A 23,924-nucleotide genomic window follows, 5' to 3' on the forward strand; every position below is an offset into this window, starting at 1 on the left:
AACTAGTGGGTCTTGCAACAGGTATACAGAGATGACCAGTGTACAGAGGAGTATAGAGTGCAGTGATGTGTCCTATAAGGAGCATTCGTGGCAAATCTGATGGCCGAATGGTAAAGAACATCTAGCCGCTTGAGAGCACCCTTATCTGCCGATCTATAAATTATGTCTCTGTAATCTAGCATGGGAAGGATGGTGATCTGAATCAGGGTTAGTTTGGCACCTGGGGTGAAAGAGACATGTTATTGTAATCAGAATTCAGTCCTGAGCACGCAGACAGACTTTCCCGACTTTATAGGCTGTATGCAGTGCACTGATATTTTTCATGCACATTTTTTTTTTTACTTGAGAAATACTGCACCAAACACCTCAGCTAGATGTAAAATTGCACAACTAAGACCTCAGCAAAAACATCTAAAATCTTCAAAACGAGGCCAAATCAGGAAGTGCAGTCTACCTTTAACTTCAGTGTTTGCACTGCATGGGCTGGGTTGGACAAAGAAACAACTGCGCTGCCTCTCAAAACCCATAGAGGACACTGTAAAGAGTTATGGTTTCTTTAAAATGTTCATACTGTAACAACACAGTTTCTCTTGTCCTCAAGTGGCTTTTACAAGCGTGTTAGTTCGGAGTGGATAACGTCACTGGCCAAGGTTAAGCAGCACTTACAATGCAGAAGAGTTTGACGTGCCAACTGGGGTCACTGACTAATTCAGGGGTGAGATGATTCGTCCATTGGCCACCCTGGGGATCTCTACAAGAAGCAGCCATGTCATCAAGTATTTTTCTATTAGATAACAGTGGATCCTAAATAGAAAGGATGTTGGCCATAATTACTTGATTAGACAATCTTTGTATCTGAGGTGTTAATAATAAATTAGTGCAGTGGGCCCTATGGGTATTTCAACTTTCTCAACCTCTCAAGTTGAGTCTTCAAAGCTTGATTATTTATTGCTATTCGTACATCTACCGGAAACATTATCTTTTTCATCCCATCTTGCCAGGGGCCGACTGACTATTCAGTTGCAAAATATATAACTTTGTCTCCCCCACCCACTCCCCCGTCAGCTGGCTAAACAAAGCCTGTGCAGACATCCCTACTAAGAGCTACTGCCTGGCCATTACACCAGCTGTAAGAATGCTAATGACTACCCTCGGCACCAGTTCCTATACACACAAACACAGGGTGGCAGGTAGCCTAGTGGTTAGAACCTAGTAACTGAATGGTCGCTAGCGCGGATCCCCGAGCTGACAAGGTGAAAAATCTGTCCTAATTGCTCCATGGTCACCATTAATAATTGCAGACCCCAGCTGTGATTCCTCGGGAGAGTTGGAATATGTAAAGAAACACATTTCCAATTTACACATGCAATACACACTTTTACATGTGTGAAATTGGACAAACATAAGCACCCACCAAATTATTTTTCAAAGTTCCTTTCAATAGTTTATTGAAATACATTGTGCAAAATAGATTGATTTTGACACAGACGCCGGACGACAAGAAATTACATAGGCCTCTCAACCACGTGTTTTTCATAAGGAATCAGTGCATCTTAACAACAGAGCTCAATATTCCTTATTTTATTTAGGGAGCTTGCATCCATTCATGACGCAATGCAGGCATGCTTAAAGTCACCATGTTATCTAGACGATTATTCTGTCAATGTTCTTCCTTGGAAATCACATGCACCCAACACAACTAACCGTCAATGAGCACACAACTCGGCTCCTTGGCTGGACTGCTGTTTACCTTCTCTCCATAGCCAAATATAGACAGAGAAACGTAAGCTGTTCGCGCGCCCTGCTGGAGATCACCACGTGGCTTTCTTGTAGTCACCATTCACGTTGCTACGGCGACGATGCAAGCAAGGCTACGGTTGGTTGAGCAGCGATGACGTCAAGTGGATCTCCGGAATTCCGTATGCACAGAGTGGAAGAAAAGCTGAGTTGAGAACTCATCAGACAGGTCCGGAAAAAGTGGTAACACAACTAGCAAGAAACATTCTGTGGGACATGGCTTTTAATTATTTTAAAGTTGATGTTATAGAAGTGTTGCCTATGTATTTTATTAAGAGAAAATTAGATGCAACCTTCGAAAGTGGTATCAAACCCAATGACCATACCTCAACCAATATTCATAAACATTAGATTTGAGAGCTGCACCGCTGGGGGACAACTGAGGGGCAGACTTGCACATGTAAGTTTCTTACACAGAATAATGTAGATGTTGACAACTTTTTACAATGTTTCACTGGAGATGATGATTGTGAAGGATGTTGGTGATTGTGGTTGTTACAAATGATATACCATTTTCTAATTACATCAATGCATAATGTTTTCCAGACAAAATTGATTTTGTACTGAATGACCTCTCATTTATTTGGACTTGACATTGCCAGCAAACAGGGCAGTTCGAATGTAGGGTTAACAAAAATGTTTTGTTTACTTATGCTCTGGTCACATCCTTTTAACGTGGGTCAATTAAAAGTACAGTCTACAATAGAACTTGGGTTAATATTAACCTGCTTTGGCATCATTCTATATATTTGTTTTGTTGTCCTTTTATCGTTCGCTGAGTTCATGTTTTTAGTGGACTATTGGGTTCATGCACTAACCCATCCTATAGTTAGCTCGGCAGCAGAATGAGTCAGGACTTTGACATTAGGGAATTGTATAACCGATATAAACCTGATCAACACGTTTGGGCAGTCCAGGGGCTGTTTCCTTGACGGTGCCTGTTTAGTAATTATTTAGGCCCGGTCTCTCCTACAGCAGCTGGTTCTGCAAAGTTATCAGTCTGGTGACAAACTTCACATGATGAAGGGGCCACGTGATAAAGGTTGGAAGGGGGAAAAAATCAGTGTGATCTTTCTCGCGTATGTCAAGTTAAACGCCTCACTTCTCTGCAGTTCTCATGCTACAGACACTGACTCTTCCAGTGCTACTTCTCAGCGCATATATCGATACGATCTGTCTGACGTACATAGAACTGTAACTGACTCTTACAACATGCTACTTTACTGTGTGTGTCTGACCCATTGGGTGTAGTAGACCTATGGCCGCTTTTCCTTGCTAAACTTTATTGGCAGCATGTCTGTGTCAATAAATACGTTCTTAAATAAACCTTTCGTCTCAGTCCACATTTCTGCCCTTTCCCTGGCCAAGGTCGATCTGCAACATACGTACTCTGAGTGACCTTATCGTGGAGCTTTGCCATAGAAGGATCACTGACGCTGTTCGAACACACAAGCGGCTCAAATATCCTCCCTCCTCTCAATGTTTCCCAAGCCCTTGGGCCGTCTTTAAATAGATAAGCACTTCATATTGGTGGCTGTGGGGGACACAACCTGAGTGTAACTGGTGTGAAATGGCTCGCTAGATAGCGTTCAAATCGGTGACGTCACTCCGCCTGAGACCCTGAAGTAGTTGTTTCTCTTGCCCTGCAAGGGCCGCAGCTTTTATGGAGCCATAGGTAACGATGATTCACGGAAGCCTGTTGTTGATGTGTTCAGAGGGTCTCTGGTTCAAGCCTAGTTTACAACATGGAGTGGGCCGGAAGCAATATTGTAACATGAGCAAGGTGCTTTTCAGTCATACCAGGTCTCCACAGGTGAGTCAGCAAAACAAATAGACTTCTCTAATGGGGTTTAGAAGAGAGGTGGTTAGACAATAGATGGATAGAAAGGGTTCCCACCAAGATTTGATTTAATTCAAAGAGTGAACTGAAATTAATGAATTGAAAATGGCCCATTATTTGCTATGATGACTTTTTTCAACTCAAGTGCTTGAAATCACTGCACTCAAACTAACTCTAACCCAGGATTCTCACAGAAAGGGCCAGTTCGAACAGGTTTACATATCAACTAACTTTTGTGTTTGCATTTTCCCCTCTACAGAAGGTCAGCCATGTTCCCTGATGCTCTGGAGGCAGTTGGCCGGGTGGAGGGCTTGCCCCTGACCTCCCCCGCAACCCCAACCTTACCCGACCCCGATGAAGAGGAAGGTCAGAGGGAGGTGGTGCCGTGGACCAGTCCCAGGCAGAGGGCTGGCCGCTATCGTCACAGCCTGCAGATACTGAAGCCCTTCAGGATAACGCACAAGTAAGCACACTCTTTTTAGGCCAGGGGTTCCCAAACTTTTTGGGCCCACGACCCCATTTTGATATCTGAAAATTCTTGCGACCTCCACCATGTGAAAAAATTATGTAACAGACAATGTTTCTTTTTTTTATTTGGGGCTATGACAGTCAATTGAAAAACATTCTAGCGTCTGACTGTCTTAACTCACCATCTCATAAAATATAGATATATTTTTTGGGTACTTTTACCCCTTTTTCTCCCCCAATTTCGTAATATCCAATTGGTAGTTAGTCTTGTCCCATCGCTGCAACTCCCATACGGACCCGGGAGAGGCGAAGGTCGAGAGCCATGTGTCCTCCGAAACACGACCCCGCCAAGCCGCACTGCTTCTTGACACACTGCTCGCTTAACCCGGAAGCCAGCCGCACCCGGCCCGCCACAAGGAGTCGCCAGAGCGCGATGGGACAAGGACATTGCGGCCGGCCAAACCCTCCCTAACCCGGGCAAGTTCCCAGTTGTTTTGAACGCAACCTTAATGCTCAGAGGGAGACAGCAGGCTATTCCCTTTGAGTCAGTAACCAAAACTCCTCTGTAGTGACCCATGAATGCATTCGTTTAAATTTCACTCACCGGCATCGCAACTGAGCCAGAATCACAGTCAAACGGATTGGGAAGTAGGTATCAAAGTGCTCTTCCAAGCATTGGAGGTGAGCAGTCGTCCCTTGTGTGGGACGCTTATTGATGCTGTTTATTGAAAGGAAACATGCACAGCCAAGGGAAGGGGGCATGGTTCACTTTTGAAAATCTCTGTCCAATAAGAATTATTTCCACTGATTCGGTCACTTGTCTGTAGAATGTTTTTGTATTTCCCCTGCATGCTTGCGTTCAGTTTCCCAAATATGTCTGTTACGTAGGCAAGGAGACACAACAGTTCCTCTCTGAAAGCAAAAAAATCTTTCCAACACTCCCCCTTGATAACCACAAAGCCTCAGTGTGAAATAGAACGTTGTCATGCTCTGATATCATATCTCCACATAGCTTTGCAAACAGGCGTTCGCTCAGTGGATGTGGTAGTTTACAATCGAAGTTACCTGCTGCAGTATACAGTATCTCAGAGTTCTGTGCCCCGCTCTCTTGCCACCAGTTGCTTTCGGTGTGTCATACAATGTGTCCATATGGCAGAGGGAGACACATTCACACATTCTCTGCAATAGTGTGTGGTTTCATAGCGTAACAGGCCTAGCCATTCACCGTGGGAATGATTCAAGTGCAACAGTCAAGTGAGGCCTTTTCCCATGATCTAAGGGAGCTCTCTGGGTGAATTTTATCTTTTAGATTTGAATAATTTTCATTTCGATTTTTACAATGATTCTGAGATACAAAGACGATATTATAATATATTTACTTTTGTATATATTTTTCAGGATTTTGGAAATTCTCCCGCGACCCCATTTTCATATCAGGCAACCCCACATGGGGTTGCGACCCCTAGTTTGGGAACCGCTGTTTTAGGGCCTTTACTAATCGTCAAAGATCCTGCAATGTTAACATGAGACAGTGTGCCCTGCTGAGTTGTGAGTGTATAGGGTACATGGCTGCATCCCAAATGGCACTCAATTCCCTTCATAGTGCAGTACTATAGGCCCTGGTCAAAATAAGTGCACTATGAAGGGAATAGGGTGCCATTTGGGACTCAACTATAGTCTTCCTGTTTCAAGCGAGCAGCAGGAGGCCATGATAAGGGAATTGACTTATCCCCCGCTAACAGAGGGCTCTGTGTTTGAACGCACACTGACTGATAAACTGTCCCTGAACTTTTTTCACAGCTCCCCAAGATTTCTATGAAGTGCCTGCAAACTGCTGTTCAAACAACAGTGGTTCATGATTCATCTTTCCCCGGTCAAAGTGAAGGCTCAGGGGCTCTTTTCTCTTCTCTCAGGGGCCAGCGTGTTCTCTCTCTCGCTCTATCTCTCCACCAAGCACCCAGATGATGCCTAGATTTTCATTCAGTCTGTTCTTTTCTGCTCCTGTCTTTCTCGCAGGCACCAGCACCCAGTCGACAATGCTGGCCTCTTCTCCTTCATGACTCTGCACTGGCTCACCCCACTCGCACGGAGGGCCCACAAGACATCCAGCCTCTCCATAGATGACGTATGGGGCCTATCCTGCCACGAGGCCTCTGAATTCAACTGTCAGAGGTGAGGCTCTTGTCAAACATCAGTCCCCAAGCACCCTATGGCCCATTGAGTCTCCATAGGTTCAACAGGGTTCTTATTTTGTATCTTATCAGAAACCCAATGTTTTCCCCTTCAACAAATATTTGATGAATCACTTTTCCTGCCCCTGTGCGAGTTAAACCAGAAAACAGTAGTGCAGCCAAGGTTTCTCAAGGTTATCTCAGTGGACCTCCACATTTGCCGTTTGTGGGATTTCCCAGAGTCACCCTCCACAGAGGTTGATTGCCAGATTTGATGAACACCTTGTCACTTCCAGGAGAGAGATGGCGGTTAGGGAGGGTGGTATTAATAGCCTAGGATTAGAGATTAGTGTGTTAGAGAGTTAGCCAGGACTAGTCTCGCTCAGTCTTGCCTACAGAGAGAACAGTTATGTCATTATCCCTCGTCCCCGCCTCAGTGCGGCTGCCTAAACAGCATCTCAAGCAATCCTTTGAGTCTTGTGTCCTCACCCTTATGGAGGTGAATCTGTCATTCATGAATGAATGAATGAACACAAGAAGGACATATTAAATGGTGGATCATTTGTGACTCAAATCTTAAACGACTTCCACATTTGAATCAAAAGCAGAAATTCCTGTCAGCTAGGCTTATAACATGCTATAGGGGACTACAGGGGAGAGAGGCATGAGAAGAGCTCGCAGTATGTCCCTGGCCTGGGTCCAAACGTGGCCCAGAAAACAGACACAATGATATGCTTGTGCCACGTCTGAGAAAAAGAGGTAGAGTGGAGGGTTTAACTTTGTGTTTACATGGCTAGAACAGTTACATAACGCAACTACCAAAGAGAGGGATGGGAGAGGAGCCAGAGAGCCCCCTGGGAGACTTGACACTTGAGTGCCAAAAGAAGGTGCTATTCATGAAAGACTAGCCCCTAGCTGCATTCAGTCACCACATTTGTTTTCTTAGGCACGTTTTTTTCTAAGGCTAGCCAGTACAAAGTGTTGCTATTAGGCCTACATTTTGCAGCACTGACTTTTTTTATTTTATTACTTTCAGTTTTATTAAGACAAGTGAAAGGTGTTTTATAGATTTATTTGGACGGGATTTATTTTGCTTGTATACAGGCTTTTACAGGCTTGAAAGGCTTCTCTCTAAGTCAAACTGCTTGGTGTTTTGACCATTGATATCAATTCAAACCAAAAACTCCAATGATTATATATTTACACTAAGCTTTGAATGTTTCATTTCCTGCAAACCTCTCTCTGCATAGACGGCTTAGTGTAGCTATAGTGTTAATTGTAATTTCTCACTCAGCTCGGAGGTAAATGTGAATTAAAGTTTTAATTATCTGCCCACGGGAGAATGTGCATGGGTTAGTGCACTTTGTATCTCTGTAACGTTTTTAATAAACTCATTAACACATCAATTAGATGTGGCACCTGCTCTATCCTTCTCTTTTTCCAGCCATTAGGAATGATACATTAAGACAAGGCATTTTTCTCTCTTTATGGGGAATTTACACACCGGTAAAAGAGTGCATTACCACATATTTAACATGCTTGTGCGTAATGCTCCGTGCCATCCATTCTCATCTCCATTGGGCTCGTTGGCCGTTGCTGTGATTAATCTGACCCACAATGTTAAATTAGTCTATTTAGTGTAAAATACTGGTATGAATTATGCATTTTTCCAAGATAATAATTTGGTCGTCAAAATGCTAATTTCCATCACCATCAACTTAATATTAGCTGATCTATCACCTTCATCTGTCTGCAGATTGCATACTAATTTGGAAAGATGTACAGATAGTGCATTGGGAAAGTGTTCAGATCCCTTGACTTTTTCCACATTTTGTTACGTTACAGCCTTATTCTAAAATGGATTTAAAAAAATATATATCCTGATCAATCTACACACAATACCCCATAATGACAAAGTGAAAACAGGTCGAGAATTTTTTTGCAGTTGTATAAAAAAAATGTTTTTTTTATATACGTATTCAGACCCTTTGCTATGCGATTCGAAATTAAGCTCATGGGCATCCTGTTTCCATTGATCATCCTTGATGTTTCTACAACTTGATTGCAGTGCATGTCAGAGCAAAAACCAAGCCATGAGGTCGAAGGAATTGTCCATAGAGCTCCGAGACAGGATTGTGTTGAGGTACAGATCTGGGGAAGGGTACCAAAAAATGTCTGCAGCATTGAAGGTCCCCAAAAACACAGTGGCCATCATTCTTAAATGGAAGAAGCTTGGAACCACCAATACTTTTCCTAGAGCTAGCCGCTTGGCCAAACTGAGCAATCGGGGAAGAAGGGCCTTGGTCAGGGAGGTGACCAAGAACCCGATGGTCACTCTGACGCTCCCCATCCAACCTGACAGAGCTTGAGAGAATCTGCGGAGAACAATGGGAGAAACTCCAAAAATACAGGTGTGCCAAGCTTTTGTAATGTCATACCCAAGGATGTAATCGCTACCAAAGGTGCTTCAACTGAGTAAAGGGTCTGAATACTTATGTAAATCATTTTTGACATTTTAGTCATTTAGCAGACGCTCTTACAGTAGTGAATGCATACATTTCATACATTTTTTATAATTTTTTTCCTACTGGCCCCCCGTGGGAATCGAACCCACAACCCTGGCGTTGCAAACACCATGCTCTACCAACTGAGCCACAGGGAAGACTTTTTTTAGGGTTTCTAAAAACATATTTTTGCTTTGTCATTATGGGGTATTGTATGTAGATTGATGAGGGGGAAAAATGATTTAGAAGCTGTAATGTAACAAAATGTGGAAAAAGTTAAGAGGTCTAAATACTTTCCGAATGCACGGTAACTGCCAAAATAAAGGAAACCCCAACCTTGTCTCTTCATAGGGCGTTGGGCTACCATAAGCCGCCAAAACAGTTTCAATGTGCCTTGGTAGAGATTCTATGTATCTGGAACTCTATTTGAAGGACGTGACAATTCTTCCACGAGAAATTCCATCATTTGGTGTTTTGTTGATTGTGGTGGAAAACCCTGTCTCAGGTGCTGCTCCGGAATCTCCCATGAGTGTTCAATTGGATTAAGATCTGGTGACTGAGACACGTTCACACACAACACACATTCACACCCCTTAAACACCCTATGCTCCTTTGAGATCCTTCATTGAACATCACTGAGATCTCATTTAGCGATGGTAGCCAAAAGATTGGGCTACTGAGCATTTAATTTATAATATTTAATTTCTAAACATAGTACAATAATCATAACCATTGCAAAATAAGTTCCTCACCTATTCTGGCCATGATGAATTAGATTCCCGAAGTAGCCATACAACAAATTACCATGCGCACCTCTCATTTAATTGGGCCTATTAGATTATAATTATAAGGCTGTTATTGCTCTATAGATCTGAAATGAAGCGCTGTTTATAACATACAGGTGAACAGACAGTTGATCTTCTGCATTGACATGTTTAGGCTACCACGAAGTAGGCCTACTGTAGGCCGTCATTGTAAATAAGAATGTGTTCTTAACTGACTTGCCTAGTAAAATGAAGGTTCAATTCAACAACAACAAAAAACGACTCCAAAGAAAGTGTTTTCATCAGAATGTTTCAGAATTCGCGGGCAGTGCAGCGTATTTAGGTTTGGGAAAAGGTAAATGCACAATGGTATTGAATTCAAACGATCGGTTTACAGGTCCACAACAATTTGCAATAGTTTTTCTCTTTCAAAAATGGTCAGACGGCAAATGTCACTGCAAAAGAACATGCTGCACCTCCAGAGACACTTGATCAAGATGGCCGTTGCTATTTCCTTTAGATACTGTCTTGGCCTAATTCCAATACTTCCAATGTATACAGCAAATAAGGGTGTTATTGTCACCATAAAAGGTGAATGATGGGCGTTTTTCAGGCGGCGTTATGATGCTCTTTCACGCGCACGCAGTTTTACAATGTCTGATTTCTATCAGAAGCATGCATCACCCCTAGATGGGACCGTCTTGCCTAGTTAAATAAAATGTATGGCGTGCGCCAAGTTTATAAATTGCTATATTTTTGTGTGTGCACAATCTTTGCAGAAATGGCTAATTATTTAGTGTAAAATTTAGGCAACAGTTATAAATGAGGCCCAGGTGTTTTTGCCATCCCTTCAATAGGAAAAGGTTAGAACTAGGTGAAGGCTAATCAGATCCTATTGCCATGGTCTCAAGTTTCATCTGTCCATCTTAACTCCTCTCGCTCTCTCTCTCTCTCTCGCTCTCTCTCTCTCTCTTCCCCCCCATGGTCAGACTGGAGAACCTGTGGCATGATGAGCTGAAACAGAAGGGGAAAGACGGGGCATCACTGTCTCGCGTCTTCTGGAGGTTCTGCCAGACCCGCATGCTGGTTGCTATCTTCTCTCTCCTCATCACCATGGTCACTGGCTTTGTTGGGCCTGTAAGTACACTCCAAACCCCCCCTACTTTCTTTGTCTTCTGCTGCAGCCCTCAATCTGCCTGCATACTGGCTCAGAGACTGGGGATGTGTTCACACATAAAGTCCCATTCCCTATGAAGTGCTCTACTTTTGACCAGGGCCTGTAGGACTCTGGTCAAAAGTAGTGCATGTTACAGCAGCGGTCCCCATTACACCATGGACCGTTCTCATATAGACAATATTTTCCAGGACCGGCTGTGGGATATCGATTAGGCCTACAAGTTTAGCATAGCTGCTTTTTCATAACATTTTAGTTTAAGTAGGTCTGTGATATTATAAAAACATAAAGTGCATATTTTTCTCTAATAACCATATAATAAAAACATTGCAACTCACCATGACGCTGAATCAATGGGAGTCCTGAACTTGTTTCCCGGCAACAAGACAGTCCCATCTGGGGGTGATGGGAGACAGTGACATGTTCCTTATGTCCAGTCTACTCCGTAATTTCGTTTTTGTTGCCGTCATTGCGGAAAACCCCGTTGCGCAGAGATTAGGATGTTGGAAATGGAAGCAACGCTTTCAGTGCTTTTGTGGCTATCTCAGGATATTCAGCCATGATTTTAATCCGGAAGGTCGGCAGAGATGAAATTCTCAAACATACTTAGGCCACCGTCATTTGCAACCTCAAGGAGTTGATCTTCTTCCTGCACGGACATGGACAATTCACCTGGGACATTCACAAATGGGTCGAGGATCCATTCCTTAACACTTCGTGGGTCTTTGGCGGTTGGGAAGTAACGCTGGAGCTCCGTTGACAGCGAAGCTAGATGACCGTGCACCAGCTGGGAGAAAGACGGCCCAGTCTCAAGTCTCCCAAAATCCCTGCTAATGTTTGGAACATGTCAAATATGCCCCTGTCCACTCGCCATCCCCACAGTTCCAGTTTGGCTTTGAATGCAGCCACTTTATCTGCCAACTTAATGACAGTTGTCATTCTCCCCTGAAGTGACAGATTGAGTTTGTTGAGCAGGTTGAACATGTCGCACAGGTAAGCGAGTTTCGCGACCCATTCCTCGTCTATGAAATGTGCTGCCAGTGGTGACTTTTTTTCTGAAAGAAATCTCTGCAGCAGCTCTCGTAACTCAAACACTCTCCAGCGACGTTTATTTGTTTATATTCATGTCAGCTAATGTAGCTAGCTAGTAGAAAGTTGGCGGGCAACCCAGCTCACGCAGACCGTGATGAACTCGCAGCGTGCGCATTACTCATTCAAAATCTGTAAACTGTTGTGGGCGTGACAGAGATATTAGAGTGGTGAGAAAAGGACCAACAGACTGCACCAAGTTCAACGTAATTACTGCACAAATAGCCCATCATTGTATATAATTATTATTTTATATTACCGATTTAAAAAAAAATAATGATTTATCCTTTCCGTGCGGCCCGGTGGTGGGGACCGCTGCTCTACAGGGAATAGATTGCCATTCGGGACGCACCCTAGCTCTAACTGCTTAAAAAAGCACTTCATCCAATTTCACACTGGTCCGAAAATTGAAATGAAAACATACCAGAAGATTAGAAGGCTTTAGATGGTGAAACCCATATTAATCCTCCAGATTAGCCATTGGTACCACGGTTACACTTTGTCCCAGAAATAGGCTGTTCTTTTCCAACTGCCACACTTCGGACTTCATTTCCCCCTCCTACCTAAAATACCCCAAATTAGTACACATTTGTGCTGATATTGCACCACAATGCGGGCGCTTATTGCAGCCATATTAAACACAATTTAAGATGAAAGGCAATTAAATTCGGAGTTCCTCAAATGAGATATTGAGTGGCTGTATTATTTCCAACACCTCTGGCTGTTTATATGGATGTCATGCTAGGTCTATGTGTGGCATGCTACTGTACATGCTAGCAGCTTTCCTCATTTTACTAATTATTAACTGTAATTACAAGTTACACAATGCATCATTTGTCTCACATTCCTGCCTGGGTGCTATGTAGGCCTACTGTACAGATTTATTTGGCAAAGATTGAACTATAGTAGCACTGATAATCTTACTGTAATTACGATTTTGGACACCTGCACATTTTCAGACCTTGAGTGGTCTAATGTTGAGATGAGTTCATGACCCCAGTCAGTTATGATGTAAGGTGCATTCGAAAGTATTCAGACCCCTTGACTTTTTCCACATTTTTTACGTTACAGTCTTATTCTAAAATAAAACTTATTTTTCTATTCAAATTTATTTAGACCCTTATTTTGTATTCAAATTTATTTAGACCCTTTACTCAGTACTTTGTTGAAGCACCTTTGGCAGGGATTACAGCCTCGAGTCTTCTTGGGTATGATGCTACAAGCTTGGCACACCATTATTTCTCCCATTCTTCTCTGCAGATCCTCTCAAACTCTGTCAGGTTGGATAGGAAACGTCGCTGCACAGCTATTTTCAGGTTTCTCCAGAGATGTTAGATCGGGTTCTAGTCCATCTCTGGCTGGGTCACTCAAGGACATTCGGACACTTCTGCGCTGTCTTGGATGTGTGCTTAGGGTCGTTGTCCTGTTGGAAGGTGAACTTCCTCCCCAGTCTGAGGTCCTGAGCACTCTGAAGCAGGTTTTCATGAAGGATCTCTGTGCTTTGCTCTGTTCATCTTTCCTTCAAACCTGACTAGTCTCCCTGCCGCTGAAAAACATCCCCACAGCATGATGCTGCCACCACCATGCTTCACAGTTGGGACGGTGCCATGTTTCCTCCAGACGTGACGCTTGGCATTCAGGCCAAATGGTTCAATCTTGGTTGCATCAGACCAGAGAATCTTGTTTCTCATGGAGGTCGCTGTGTTGTTGGGGTCCTTCAATGCTGCAGACATTCTTTGGTACCCTTTCCCAGATCTGTTCCTTGACACAATCCTGTCTCAGAGCTCTTTGACCTCACAACTTCGTTTTTGCTCTGAAATGCAATTTCAACTGTGGGACCTTATATAGACAGGTGTGTGCCTTTCCAAATCATGTCCAATCAATTGAATTTACAATAGGTGGACTCCAATCAAGTTGTCGAAACATCTCAAAGATGATCAATGGGAACAGGATGCACCTGAGCTTAATTTCGAGTCTCAGAGCAAAGGGTCTGAATACTTATGCAAATAAGGTATTTCTGTTTTTATTTTTTAATACATTTTAATACACTTTCAAAATAACATTATTCGCTTTGTCATTATGGGGTATTGTGTGTAGATTGATTTTTAATTATTTTTATTTAATCCATTTTAGAATAAGGTTGTAACAAAATGTCGATAAAGTCATCGAGGTCTGATTACTTTCCGAATGCACTGTAGATCCAGTGTAGATCCGTATGCCTCAATCCCAAATGAAAGGGAAAGATAGGCACAGTCTTAAATGATGACATTATATGGTGCCTATCTTTCCCATTGTCCTTCCAAAGTCTCCAGTTCACTCTGTCTTCCTCAATTACCTTATTGTATATCTCTACTCTGGATCGGAATGTTCCTCTTTCTGCACACACTTCATTCCTCTCCTCCTGCCTCTCGCTCTTCTACGCTTCCTTTCTTACCTCTCCCTTTCCCACCTCATTCCCATTCCCAGGCTCTCCTGGTGCGTGCCCTGCTGGAGTATTCTCAGAGTGCGGAGGCCTGGCTGCCCTACGGCCTCTCCCTAGTGGCAGGGATCTTCCTGATGGAGCTGATGCGTTCCTGGTCGCTGGCGCTCATGTGGGCCGTCAACTACCGCACCGCCGCTCGCCTCCGGGGTGCAGCGCTCACATTCGCCTTCCACAAGATCCTCCGCCTGCGCAGCACCAAAGACATCAGTGCTGGAGAGGTGAGTGTTTGTTAGCCTGGTCCCAGATCTGTTTGTGCAGTATAGCCAACTCCTATGGTCATTGTCATGCCTGGTCCGAAACAGATCTGCAAACAGGCTAGGGTGTTTGTGTGATGGTGGACCAAATCAATCCCTTACCCCACAGTAGGTTTGCGAAGGGTCAGAACTTTTCGGTAAATTTCCGGAAATTTTCCATGGGAAGTTAAGCCTGGGAATTTGGGGAATTTTGCTTAAATTTATCAAAAAAGTTACCTTATAACAGTGAACCTTTTTTTGTGTGATACGCATAAGGCAATTCTAGATCTTGTGGCATATTTTGGTTAAACTACATTTTGGTTAAACTGCTCCTAAAAATAAAGGGAACACTAAAATAACACATCCTAGATCTGAATGAATGAAATAATCTTATTAAATACTTTTTTCTTTACATAGTTGAATGTGCTGACAACAAAATCACACAAAAATAATCAATGGAAATCCAATTTATCAACCCATGGAGGTCTGGATTTGGAGTCACACTCAAAATTAAAGTGGAAAACCACACTACAGGCTGATCAAACTTTGATGTAATGTCCTTAAAACAAGTCAAAATGAGGCTCAGTAGTGTGTGTGGCCTCCACGTGCCTGTATGACCTCCCTACAAAGCCTGGGCATGCTCCTGATGAGGTGGCGGATGGTCTCCTGAGGGATCTCCTCCCAGACCTGGACTAAAGCATACGCCAACTCATGGACAGTCTGTGGTGCAGCGTAGCGTTGTTGGATGGAGCGAGACATGATGTCCCAGATGTGCTCAATTGGATTCAGGTCTGGGGAACGGGCGGGCCAGTCCATAGCATCAATGCCTTCCTCTTGCAGGAACTGCTGACACACTCCAGCCACATGAGGTCTAGCATTGTCTTGCATTAGGAGGAACCCAGGGCCAACCGCACCAGCATATGGTCTCACAAGGGGTCTGAGGATCTCATCTCGGTACCTAATGGCAGTCAGGCTACCTCTGGCGAGCACATGGGGTGCTCACCTCTGGCGAGCTACCTCTGGCGTGCACAAGGGCTGTGCGGCCCCCCAAAGAAATGCCACCCCACACCATGACTGACCCACCGCCAAACCGGTCATGCTGGAGGATGTTGCAGGCAGCAGAACGTTCTCCACGGCGTCTCCAGACTCTGTCACGTCTGTCACATGTGCTCAGTGTGAACCTGCTTTCTAATTGCCTATAATTTCCACCTGTTGTCAATTCCATTTGCACAACAGCATGTGAAATTTATTGTCAATCAGTGTTGCTTCCTAAGTGGACAGTTTGATTTCACAAAAGTGTGATTGACTTGGAGTTACATTGTGTTGTTTAAGTGTTCCCTTTTATTTTTTTGAGCAGTATATATCCAATTCAATGGAATTGCAACCCTCTGCATGCACAGTGCATTCTTCCATCACATGTGCAGTGCATTCTTCCATCACATGTGCAGTGCACTCTTCCATCACATGTACAGCTGATTCTCAAGATCTTGCACACTGAGATGCTTTTGAGCCCACACTACTACACTGTCTGAGCCAAGGACTACATGCTTTCTGGTAAGTTTTGATTACAATACTGGGTGGGGTGAATATATTTTATATGACATACATGATTTTTTTGTTAACTAGTAAATGGTAGCCTACAGCAAAGTGTGATTAAATCATTTCTGACTTAACAATTTCTGCTAGTTAGTTTTTGCTACCATGTGGGTTTTAGCTTGCTTGAGCCTGCTAACTGAGTGTTAATTCACCTGTTTCCATACATGTTTCATTTGAAAACATTTCTTACAAAGGAGGTGTTTAATTTAACTGCTGAACTATTTATCTGTAGATGGAATTGTATTTTATTTTTTACAATTTATTTTTCTCATCTTTACAGGAAAATGCCACGGGCACTATCTGACGTGTGGAGACATTTCATTGCAGCTAATGTAGAAGGAAAAGCGGTGTACGTTTGCAAATACTGTCCCAAATCCTATGTGAAGAATGCTACAAAGATGCAGAATCATCTGGCCAAGTGCATAAAGTTCCCTCACAACAAGCAACCTCTGACAAAGGTCCCTCTACTTCTATTCAAGTTGAAAATGATGAATCAGACACCTTATCGATATAAACAGCTCATGGTCCTCCTGGAATCAGAAGTTTTCTTTGACTCAGTGGAGGAACATAGTCAGAGAAATGCTGATGAATGCCTTGCTCGAGCTGTGTATGCAACTGGTTCACCACTGATGCTCACAGGCAATGTGTATTGGAAGAGATTTACATTTTTAGTCATTTAGCAGACGCTCTTATCCAGAGCGACTTACAGTAGTGAATGCATACATTTTTTTCATACATTTCATACATTTTTCTCCGTACTGGTCCCCTGTGGGATTTCTGAATGTTCTTCGCCCAGCATACACCCTTCCAACCAGACATGCTTTATCTACTCATTTGCTGGATGCAGAGTTCAACAGAGTTCAAGCAAATCATAGAGAAAGCAGACTGTATTGCAATCATCTCTGATGGGTGGTCAAATGTTCGTGGGCAAGGAATAATTAACTACATCATCTCCCCCCCTCAACCAGTATTCTACAAGAGCACAGACACAAGGGTCAACAGACACACCAGTCTCTACATTGCAGATGAGCTGAAGGCAGTCATCAATGACCTTGGACCACAGAAGGTATTTGCACTGGTGACAGACAATGCTGCCAACATGAAGGCTGCTTGGTCTAAAGTGGAGGAGTCCTACCCTCACATCACACCCATTGGGTGTGCTGCTCATGCATTGAATCTGCTCCTCAAGGACATCATGACATTGAAAACAATGGATACACTCTGCAAGAGAGCCAAGGAAATGGTTAGGTATGTGAAGGGTCATCAAGTTATAGCAGTAATCTACCTCACCAGGCAAAGTGAGAAGAATAAGAGCACCACAATGAAGCTGTCCAGCAACACCCGTTGGGGTGGTGTTGTCATCATGTTTGACAGTCTCCTTGAGGTGAAGGAGTCTCTCCAAGAAATGACCATATCACAGTCTGCTGATATGGACAGCCCCATCAAGAGGATCCTCCTGCATTATGTATTTTGGGAGAGAGTGGTAAGCAGCCTGAAACTCCTGAAACCTATAGCAGTAGCCATTGCACAGATTGAGGGAGGCAATGCCATCCTGTCTGATGTTCAGACTCTGCTTGCAGATGTAAGAGAAGAAATCCGTACTGCCCTGTGATGTAAGAGAAAAAATCCGTACTGCCCTGCCCACTTCACTGTTGCTCCAAGCAGAGGAAACTGCAGTTCTGAAATGCATCAAAAAGCGTGAAGACTTCTGCCTGAAGACTATACACGCCGCAGCGTACATGTTGCACCCTGAGTATGCTGGCAAGAGCATCCTGTCTGGTGCAGAGATCAACAAGGCCTATGGTGTCAACACTACCATGTCTCGCCACCTTTGCCTGGATAAGGGCAAGGTTCTGGGCAGTCTGGCGAAGTACACTTCCAAGCAAGGGCTTTGGGGTGGAGATGCAATATGGCAGTCATGCCAACATATCTCATCAGCCACCTGGTGGAAGGGACTTTGTGGATCTGAGGCTCTTTCCCCTGTTGCCTCCATCATCCTCCAAATCTCACTAACATCAACTGCCTCAGAGCGCAACTGGTCCTTGTTTGGGAACACACACAGCAAAGCACACAACAGGCTGACCAATACAAGGGTTAAAATATTGTTGGCCATCCGGGCAAATTTGAGGCTTTTTGGGCCTGACAATGAGCCATCCTCAACAAGGTTGGAAAGTGACCAGTGAAGATGAGGCCTTAGAGTCTGATGTTCAAGAGATGGACATTGAGGAGGTCCAGGGAGAAGACATGGAAGCCTGAGAGGAAGACAACCAAAGCTTTAGTTTCTAGACTATCATTTTACAGATGTATATTGAAAACATTTTTGGAAGATGCAATGGATCATTGGGGATCATTCAATATTCCCTTTTGTTGTTCAGTGAAATCATCCCATGTGAAGAGTCAACTCACTTAATTAAAGTTAAATTCGTTACTAAATAGTTTTTTTTATTTCTGTTGGAAGGATTTAATCATTTGCAATTATGTCTACTTATGATAAGGTAAAAGGTTTATTTTTCTGTCTCTATATGATATGGTAAATATATCCAATGCAAAAAACATCTACATTTAAATGGTATTAATATTAATTTGCATATATTTACTTTAATTCACATATATTCCCGTTAATTCCCACGGAAAGTTTCCACCTCTGAATATTCCCCAAAATGTGCAACCCTACCCCACAGACATTGCCTTCAGTTCTGAAAGTGAAATGCACTTCTAGTGGTTACATTGTAGGTGTATCTCAAATAACAAATAACTGCATTGTATTAGTTTGATTGAAACAATAAAAAATAAAAAATGTCGTGCCAATGTCTCAGCCCTTTGTCCATGCGCTACTATTGTAGCTTATTCTCATTGCAGCATTTAAGGATTCTGTGGGTTAATTTCATTCTCTTTGACTCACTATGTCCTTGTGAAGTAAATGGTCTGTTCACTGTGTCCACTAACATTCTGTGTCAATGTCCCTCCCTACAGCTGATCAACATCTGCTCTAGCGATGGCCAGCGGGTATACGAGGCAGTCTCAGTGGGCTGTCTCCTGGCCGGGGGCCCGCTGGTTGGCATTCTGGGTCTGTCCTACACTGCTTACTTTCTGGGACCCACTGCACTGGTCGGATCAGCCATCTTCATCTTCTTCTACCCTGCTATGGTAGGAAGTCCTCTACATGTCTCCTAACAAAGGAATGCACACCTTATAAAAAAAAAAGTGCCGACTAACGAAATAATGTCAGCCGATGTCTAAAGGAAGTTACTACACTTTCATTAACTCAGAGGCATCTTAGTGCTACCTTTTCATACAGTTTATTTATTTAGGAACAAAGCTTTAGTTACTGAAGAAAGAATACACTATGAAAGTAAACATTATTTTGACAGCAGTGTTACTTGGAGTATGATTCCTTTGAACTTATCTCATTCTCAGCACTTAGTCGTTCATGAATTGTCTTTCCTGTTTATAGTATTAGTGATGAACAGCATCATATTTCCCCATAACTGTAGAACTAAAGTGAACGTCCTTCACTTCACAGACCGTTATCCTTTACAACACAGCCTGTTAATTCCCCTTAAAAGGGTTTTGGGGAAGTTAAAGGGCAATTCTGCCATTTTTCAATCTCATATTCTTCATCTCCAACAGTAAACCAGTGTCTACATGTGTGAAAATAGCTTGCTTCTATGATCTGTGGTTAAAAAGACAAGAAAAAAGGTCCTAAAAATGGCTTCTCTGTGGCATCACAGGGTAGGTTAAAAAACAGTGATTTTCAAAACCTGCAACGGATTTCTCGGGAGGGTATTTTCTTGCTCCCCAGGTCACCACAAATCTGTGTTTTGAAAATCACTGTTTTTATAAAGTTTTAACTTTTGAGGATGTCATCGGGTAAAACTTTTTTAACTTGATTTGTTTCTACAAAACATAGAAATGCACTGTTTTCACATGTTGACACTGGTATTGTGCTGGAGATAATGAAATTGAGGTGAAGTTGCCCTTTAACTTCCCCAAAACTCTCCGCCTGCCAGCCTGCCAATCTCCTGTCGACTTTGCTGCTGTTTGTCTTTCAATTGAGTTAGCTTCAGTCTGAGCCTGCCTGTTGGGGACCTTTGCCTTGATGTGGAAGCTGTTTATAGCCTGTTCCTTGCAGTAACCCTGTCGTACAGCTGATGCAATAGGGCTGTGTCTGCGTCCCAAATGGTACCTTATTCCCTATACAGTGCACTACTTTTAACCAGGGCCCATGGGGTTCTGTTCTAAAGTAGTGCACTAGGGGAAACATAGGGATGTAGACTGTGTCTGCCTTCATTTCCCTGTTACGACACTCACATTTCTCCTCTGTTACTTATTTTCTTGCTTCTCTCTATCCGGGACAGATTCTGGCTTCACGTCTCACAGCGTATTTCCGTAAGAAGTGTGTGCTAGTGACTGACCAGCGCGTGAGGCTCATGAATGAGATCCTCGGCTGTATCAAGTTCATCAAGATGTATTGCTTGGAAAACGCTTTCGCTCAGAACATCCACAGTGAGTGTTTGGTAACACACACACACACACACACACACACACACACACACACACACACACTGGGCTTGTATTGTTTTTTTTTTCTGGTCAGGTCACTTGGTGAGGATAAACACCAGGCCACAGCCATTGTTTTTTGCACGGGGCCAGTGACTCGACAGTCATCATGTTGTGGCACGGGGCCAGTGACTCGGCAGTCATCATGTTGTGGCACGGGGCCAGTGACTCGGCAGTCATCATGTTGTGGCACGGGGCCAGTGACTCGGCAGTCATCATGTTGTGGCACGGGGCCGGTGACTCGGCAGTCATCGCGGTTGTGGCACGGGGCCGGTGACTCGGCAGTCATCGCGGTTGTGGCACGGGGCCGGTGACTCGGCAGTCATCGCGGTTGTGGCACGGGGCCGGTGACTCGGCAGTCATCGCGGTTGTGGCACGGGGCCGGTGACTCGGCAGTCATCGCGGTTGTGGCACGGGGCCGGTGACTCGGCAGTCATCGCGGTTGTGGCACGGGGCCGGTGACTCGGCAGTCATCGCGGTTGTGGCACGGGGCCGGTGACTCGGCAGTCATCGCGGTTGTGGCACGGGGCCGGTGACTCGGCAGTCATCAGCGGTTGTGGCACGGGGCCGGTGACTCGGCAGTCATCGCGGTTGTGGCACGGGGCCGGTGACTCGGCAGTCATCGCGGTTGTGGCACGGGGCCGGTGACTCGGCAGTCATCGCGTTTGTGGCACGGGGCCGGTGACTCGGCAGTCATCGCGTTTGTGGCACGGGGCCGGTGACTCGGCAGTCATCGGCGTTTGTGGCACGGGGCCGGTGACTCGGCAGTCATCGCGTTTGTGGCACGGGGCCGGTGACTCGGCAGTCATCGGCGTTTGTGGCACGGGGCCGGTGACTCGGCAGTCATCGCGTTTGTGGCACGGGGCCAGTGACTCGGCAGTCATCGCGGTTGTGGCACGGGGCCGGTGACTCGGCAGTCATCGCGTTTGTGGCACGGGGCCGGTGACTCGGCAGTCATCGCGTTTGTGGCACGGGGCCGGTGACTCGGCAGTCATCGCGTTTGTGGCACGGGGCCGGTGACTCGGCAGTCATCGCGTTTGTGGCACGGGGCCGGTGACTCGGCAGTCATCGCGTTTGTGGCACGGGGCCAGTGACTCGGCAGTCATCGCGTTTATGGCACGGGGGCCAGTAACTCAGCAGTCATCATTTTTACAGCACTGGCCCAGTGACACAGCAAAAATCATAATACTCACTTCCTGTTTTTGCGTCTGGGTTAGAGTGATTATTTCCAGCTGAGAATGCGCCTCTCGAATTCGTACTTCCTTTATTTGACTTTATTTACATTTTCTTCTCTGTTAGGCCAATTCTATTTCAATTCCAGTCAGTCCAGGAAATTCAACCCGTTACCTGAAATCCATTAGTTCAAATCCTCCAATCATCATCAATTCAAATTAGATTCATCCCTGGAATTGACCCGGCAACTCCATTCCCGTTAGGTTCCATTGGCTCAGATTCCCTCCATGGCTTCCCACATTACACAAGCCCTGATTGGATCACTGCGCCCAAAGTTTAATTTGAAAAGCGTTTAATGCTCTTTGATACCTAAGACCTGCAGAGGGTTGTTCCACTTAGAGGAGATTGAAGAATTAGAGAGGGAGGGGGGACATTTCTCACGAGGCTCTGCCTTACATTGTGGATAAGAAGCGTTTGGTGCTTTTAACCGTGACTGTAATTAGCCAGGTTGGACTCATATCCTCATAACAGTCGTCTGTTTGGATAATAGTGATAATACCCATTATTATGATCATTAATTGGAAATTCATCTTAAGGGCTATCGAGTGTTTCATATCAAGAGTTCTGATATCGTTCTCTTCAGTTAGTGTTGTTAGATTACCTGCTGATAAGAATCTACATGGCATATGTAGCAGCTTCTACAAAGGCAATCCAACAACACTGCTGTGAGTCCCTGGAGAATAATATCTAATGTGTTTTAGGAGGAGAGCAGTCATGTTATAGCTTTCCTGGAGCACGTAGTAACCTTGGCTGTGTTAGACAGAAATTAACCTTGGCTTGGAGCCAGAGTGCACTGAATGGACTGTTGAGTGAAGCAGCCAACACATGCATTTGGAAGATGTACACAATCATGGATGACAAGCCACTTGACTTGGACAACTGCCAATGGCCCACAATTTTAAAAGTTAATTTCATACCATTTATGGCCGCGAGGCCCAACTTGTCTCTCTTATTTCTGGCCATGACTGTAAGTGACTCTCTCTAATGTTGTTTGGGGCTGAATATAACTGTACAGTGCCAGGCCTAACTTCCTGAAAGACTCGACAGATGTAATACAACAAGAGCTCATTGTCTATTTTCTGTCTGTGCTGTCTCTCTCTGTCTCTCTCGCTGTCTGTCGCTCGCTCGCTCTCTCTCGTTCGCTCTCTCTCGCTGTCTCTCTGTCGCTCGCTCTCTCTCGCTCTTTCTCTCTCTCTCGCGCTCTTTCTCTCTCTCTCGCGCTCTTTCTCTCTCTCTCGCGCTCTTTCTCTCTCTCGCGCTCTTTCTCTCGCGCTCTTTCTCTCTCTCGCGCTCTTTCTCTCTCGCGCTCTTTCTCTCTCGCGCTCTTTCTCTCTCGCGCTCTTTCTCTCTCTCGCGCTCTTTCTCTCTCTCGCTCTCTCTCTCGCTCTCTCTCGCTCTCTCTCGCTCTCTCTCTCTGTCGCTCGCTCTCGCTCTTTCTTTCTCTCACTCTCGCTCTTTCTCTCTCGCTCTCTCTCGCTCTCTTTCTCTGTCGCTCTCTTTCTCTGTCGCTCTCTTTCTCTGTCGCTCGCTCTTTCTCTCTGTCGCTCGCTCTCTTTCTCTCTGTCGCTCGCTCTCTTTCTCTCTGTCGCCGCTTCTCTTTTCTCTCTCTGTCGCCGCTTCTCTTTCTCTCTCTGTCGCTCGCTTCTTTCTCTCTCTGTCGCCGCTCTTTTTCTCTCTGTCGCCGCTTCTTTCTCTCTCTGTCGTCGCTTCTTTCTCTCTCTGTCGCCGCTTCTTTCTCTCTCTGTCGCCGCTTCTCTCTCTCTGTCGCCGCTTCTTTCTCTCTCTGTCGCCGCCTTCTCTCTCTGTCGCTCGCTTCTTTCTCTCTCTGTCGCCGCTTTTCTCTCTCTGTCGCCGCTTCTCTCTCTCTGTCGCCGCTTCTTTCTCTCTGTCCCCGCTTCTTTCTCTCTGTCGCCGCTTTTTCTCTGTCGCCGCTTCTTTCTCTCTCTCTGTCGCCGCTCTCTTTCTCTCTCTGTCGCTCGCTCTCTTTCTCTCTCTGTCGCCGCTTCTTTCTCT

The 23,924-nt window shown here is 44.7% G+C and overlaps 1 protein-coding gene across 2 annotated transcripts in view; it reads left to right on the top strand.

Annotated features, from left to right (window-relative positions):
- The first annotated feature begins 1,917 nt into the window (after window positions 1-1,917).
- wu:fb13g09 (ATP-binding cassette sub-family C member 5) overlaps window positions 1,918-23,924 on the top strand; it is a 58,766-nt gene continuing 36,759 nt past the window's right edge. The window contains exons 1-7 of one of the 2 annotated variants that reach the window (XM_014199096.2): window positions 1,918-2,197; window positions 3,897-4,100; window positions 6,122-6,277; window positions 10,534-10,681; window positions 14,274-14,507; window positions 19,092-19,265; window positions 20,477-20,624. In XM_014199096.2, coding sequence (XP_014054571.1) covers window positions 3,907-4,100; window positions 6,122-6,277; window positions 10,534-10,681; window positions 14,274-14,507; window positions 19,092-19,265; window positions 20,477-20,624 — 1,054 coding nt within the window. In that variant the 5' untranslated portion in view covers window positions 1,918-2,197; window positions 3,897-3,906. Of the gene's footprint in view, window positions 2,198-3,318; window positions 3,611-3,896; window positions 4,101-6,121; window positions 6,278-10,533; window positions 10,682-14,273; window positions 14,508-19,091; window positions 19,266-20,476; window positions 20,625-23,924 lie in introns of those variants that run through there. The other variant, XM_014199097.2, reaches the window with a different exon arrangement.

The sequence above is a fragment of the Salmo salar genome, chromosome ssa05 (assembly GCF_905237065.1).
Source record: "Salmo salar chromosome ssa05, Ssal_v3.1, whole genome shotgun sequence".
Classification (NCBI taxonomy): Eukaryota; Metazoa; Chordata; class Actinopteri; order Salmoniformes; family Salmonidae; genus Salmo; species Salmo salar.